Genomic DNA, 4771 nt, shown 5'->3' with positions numbered 1-4771 from the left:
GGAGGAGGGACGGACTGGGTTGTAGGACACAGAGCATGGAGGAGGGACGGACTGGGTTGTGGGACGCAGAGCATGGAGGAGGGACGGACTGGGTTGCAGGGTCTGCAGAAGTGGAAACAGCTGCATCTAGTGGAGCAAATCCATTCCCAAGCTCTGAGGGAGTCCAGGACATGAGCTTTCTGGATGTTCATTCATGAGTGTGTGCACACAGAGGGGGGCGATTAGTTCTCGTCTCCCTCTGGCAGCTCAGCTCAGAGAACCGAACAGAACAAAACTTGCCCTGTGCCAAAGCCAGCGAAGAGTCTGGCAGTGACACGTCAAGGATCTGATCTGACAGCAGCGATGCACAACATCTTTTGATCTCTTTATTATCAAGGACAAGTTTGACAAATGACAGTTTACCACTAACAGTTCTTTTGCTTAGCTTTGTTTTAAACACAAACACATGAATGATCCTAACTTCAACAGAGTCCAGAGATCTTTATGGACCGGGTCAAATGTGGGTCTGCACGTGAACAAACTATCCACTCAAAGTCTCATTTTCCACTGGTTTGTTTCATCTAATCTGAGATTAAGAGCGGCTCTCAAGGCTTTGTTTGGAGCTTGTTGTGCATGCAGACACGCACAGTACCACGAGAGCAACGTTCTCACTAATGCAAGGCTCACGGACATTCCTCTAAGCAACACACACAAGAGTTTACAGTGATATTAAACTTTACGAGTCGATTCATCCAAAAGCATCAATGTGGAAGTAAGATGGAATGGAGTGAGAAACTTCTGGAGGTCTAGATGATCTCTGGGGCTCCAGATGTTGGAACTGATGGTTCGGTTTCCACAGGCTCTTCAGAAATGTCACCTCCATATTTGTTTTTTAAAGACCGTCCCAAAAACTGCCAATACTCCTTACGAATGGTGTCCTTCTGCTGCGCAAGAAGCTTACAAATCTTAAAAGAAGGATCAGAAAAACAGGAGAGGGACAGACAATATGAACTCGGGGGTCACTTCAGACCCAAAGCTGATAACATTTGTAAGAACAAAGCTTTAATATTTCAATCTGTGGACTCACTTCTAAAGCCTTTTTTAAAGTTTCTTGACGCTCTTTGTCCAGATTTTCCTTTGCAGTGCCGTTTTCTAAGGCGTCCTCGTAACAATCGAAGAGAAATGCGAGAAGGTAAGGCGAGCAATGAGTTTCCTTCAGCTGCAGGACTTTGTCCAGCAGACCCGACTGAGATGAGAGCCCTCTGTCCTGCAGCATCCTTGAGGGAAGACGGAAGAAAATGAAAGAAATGTAGATAAATAACACTGGATCTGCTTAATTTATCTAATGAATGGTTTAAGCTGGCAGTAATTAAACCTTTACTCAAACCTGAACTTGATTCAGGAATTCTGGCCAAATATAGACCTATAACTAATAAACAATCATCTAAAAGATTCTTCGGAAAAAGTTGCAAACATCTGCAGTTGTGTGAACATCAACAAAGAAATAATCTGTTTGAAGAGTTTCAGTCAGGGTTTAGAGCTCATCATAGCACAGAAACAGCACTAGTAAAACTAATGATATTCTCATGGCCTCAGACAATGGACTGGTGTCTCTACTGGTCCTGTTAGACCTCAGTGCTGCATTTGATACAGTTCATCACAATATTTTACTACAGAGGCTTGAATATGATGTTGGGATTACAGGAACAGCTCTAAACTGGTTTAAATCACATTTATCTGATAGATTCCAGTTTGTAAATGTAAATAATGAATCTTCATTCTGAAACCTGGAGGACTCTTTAGTTTTCTGCTTTTAAACTCAGACAAGACCAAAGTTTTGGGTTTTAGTTTTTGGACGTGAGCATCTTAGGAATACATTGTTCAGTCTCTCATTAATCCAGTTGTAATGTTAAAAATCTTGGTGTTATTTTTGATCAGGACACGTCTTTTATCCCCCACATTAAAAACGTTACTAGAATCACCTTCTTCCACCTGCGTAATATCACTAACATTAGAAACATCTGATCTAAAGATGATGCAGAAAAACTGGTCCATGCATTTGTCACGTCTAGACTGGACTATTGCAATGGTTTATTATCTGGGTGTCCACTAGGGCTGGGCGATATCTCGATATTTTAAAAATATTGAGAAAATTTCATTTGCAAGACAAGATGATACTATATTGAAATAACCGATATAGTGTTGTACTTGAAAACCCGCCTGCTGTCTTCTCTTTCTCCCATGCGGCCCCTCCCCCCTCGCTGAATACAAGCAGCCCCCCTGCTGCTTCACACACGCTGCTTAACGTTGTGAAGGCGGTGCAGCAGGGGAAGATTATTATTTAATATATGTAAATAAATGTCTGAAAAACAAACTTTAATATATGTAGTTTATTTTTTAGACATTTATTTTGTACAGTTACAGCAGTGCCTGGGTGACAACTGGGACAAAGCTTTGACTCAGAAATATATTTTTGTTACTTTATGGAAATAAAAAAAAAATATTGAGATAAATAAAGGTTAATAATAATAATAATATCATATATCTCAAATTCTTAAAATATTGAGGTGTTCATTTTGGTCCATATCACCCAGCCCTAGTGTCCACTAACTTCTTTAAAACGTCTTCAGTTGATCCAAAATGTTGCTGCCACTTTTAATGAGCGTTACTGGGAGAGATCATGTCTCTCCAGTTTTAGCTTCTCTCCATCGGCTCTCTGTCAAATCCAGAATAGAATTCAAAATCTTACTTCTAACCTACAAAGCTCTCAACAACCTAGCTCCATCTTATATTACAGATCTTATTGTTCCATATTTTACTAACAGAGCACTTCACTCTCAGACTGCAGGTTTACTTGTGGTTCTTAGAGTTTCCAGCAGCAGAATGGGAGAAAGATCTTTCAGTTCTCAGGCTCCTCTCTTGTGGAACCAACTTCCAGTCTCTGTCCATGAGGCTGACACATTGTCCAGTTTTAAGACTGGGCTCAAGACTTTGTCATAGACTGCAGGAGTCTTTACTTGCTCTGATTGTATTTGTAATTATTTCTGTCTTAACATGTTTTTTTGTCTTTCCTTCAATAGAAAGTACATCTGGACCTGTCATTCTGTGTTTGTCTCTCCTTCTTGTCCTCTCAAACCCAGCTGGTAGAAGAAGATGGCCGTTCATCCTGAGCCTGGTTCTGTTGGAGGTTTCTTCCTGTTAAAAGCAAGCTTTTCCTTTCCACTGTCTCCTTTGTGCTTGCTCAGGATGGGAGACTGTGACAAAGGGAAGATTCAGTACAATCTGTTGGCTCTCTTAGCCAGATAATTTTTACTAACTGGCTTTTTTTCATGTATGAGAATGTTTTTGTACGACTTCTGTTGTGGCTTGGAGTTATAGAAATAAACTGAATTGAATTGACACCGAGTGTTTCCATTTTTAATAACTAACTCAACTCTGTGGAGCTCCTGTGCCTTGTTGCCACACACTGAAATCTTCACTCGCACCATGAGTAAATATTTAATCTTAAAACCAGAAAAAGCTACAATATTCCTAAAGTTTATAAAAGCTAATCTGCGGCATGTTCTGCATCTTACCCTTTCAGGTAATTCCACGCACTTTCATTGTGAGGAGCTTTCTTGATTTGGTTCAGACAATACCTTACACAAAGACAGAAGAATAACTTGAATGGAGGCAGCAGAAACATTAACACTTCGACATGAACTAAAAAGAAAAACAAGAAATCCATAAAGTGCAAACAAATGTGGACTCTGGTGCAAAGCTGAATATGTGAAAAGAGTTGTGCAATGGAGTTAAAGTCAAAGCAGTCAGATAAATAGAGTTAAATTATTATTTTTATATATGAATGTTTCTGTTCAGTGCCCTAAGACTGCTTCTGTTGTGACTTGAGCTTTATAAACAAACTGAATTGAATAAGTTTCAAAATCAAATCACGTTTCAATTAGCTTTAAAAGTTCTACTTGGGTCTCAACGGCTCAGGTTTTTGTAAAAAAAAGTTGACTTACTGAATTTCTCTCTCCAGTACAGCCAGATCAGAGAAGCCAGTGGTGTGAGAAATAACAAAGTGTCTTTGGTTCCAGGCAGAGTTATTCCTCACATCCTCTTCCAAAAGATTCTCCACAAACTCCAGCTCGTGCTCCCACAGTTTGTATTCCTAGAGAAGACGAGGCAAAATGTTGCAAACAGAACAGGACACAAATGCTCCAGCAGGAACACTGTCCCACATTATAAAACTAAAAAGTTCAAGTCAAGTCAAAGTCACTTTATTGTCAAAAACTGCAATATGTACAGGACATACACAGGATTGAAATTACATTACTCTCAGACCCCAGTGCAACAATAACCACTTAACATTAAAACATTTAATAAACATAGGCATAAAATGAAACAATAAAAGTATGATACTGTCTTAAATTGTACTATAGCGGTATAATTTTTTTTTTTATAATATATAAATATATATATATATATATATATATATATATATATATATGTATATATAAAATAAAATGAAATGAAGTGAGGTCCTGACATTGACATTTGTAGTAAGTGGCAAAGCAGCATATGAAGTGAATGTACACAGTGCATGTATGAAGTCCTTGATATTGGTGTAAGTAAAGTGACATATGTAATAAGGATAGTAATTATATATATATATATACCTATATATATATATATATATCTATATACCTATATATATATATATATATCTATATACCTATATATATATATATATATCTATATACCTATATATATATATATATATATATATATATATATATATATATATATA

General features: G+C 37.8%; 1 protein-coding gene across 1 annotated transcript in view; it reads right to left on the bottom strand.

Annotated features, from left to right (window-relative positions):
- Positions 1–358: 358 nt before the first annotated feature.
- The window catches only part of fnta (farnesyltransferase, CAAX box, alpha), a 27345-nt gene continuing 22932 nt past the window's right edge, over positions 359–4771 (bottom strand). Inside the window, exons 6-9 of the mRNA XM_037676035.1 lie at positions 3984–4132; positions 3555–3617; positions 1067–1256; positions 359–944 (exon numbers count right to left, since the gene is read on the bottom strand). Of these exons, the coding sequence (XP_037531963.1) occupies positions 786–944; positions 1067–1256; positions 3555–3617; positions 3984–4132 (561 nt within the window). The 3' untranslated portion in view covers positions 359–785. The remainder of the gene's footprint in view (positions 945–1066; positions 1257–3554; positions 3618–3983; positions 4133–4771) is intronic.

Source organism: Nematolebias whitei, chromosome 4 (genome assembly GCF_014905685.2).
Source record: "Nematolebias whitei isolate Nwh7 chromosome 4, NemWhi1, whole genome shotgun sequence".
Taxonomy (NCBI): Eukaryota; Metazoa; Chordata; class Actinopteri; order Cyprinodontiformes; family Rivulidae; genus Nematolebias; species Nematolebias whitei.
This window is presented reverse-complemented; position numbering and strand designations above follow the sequence as displayed.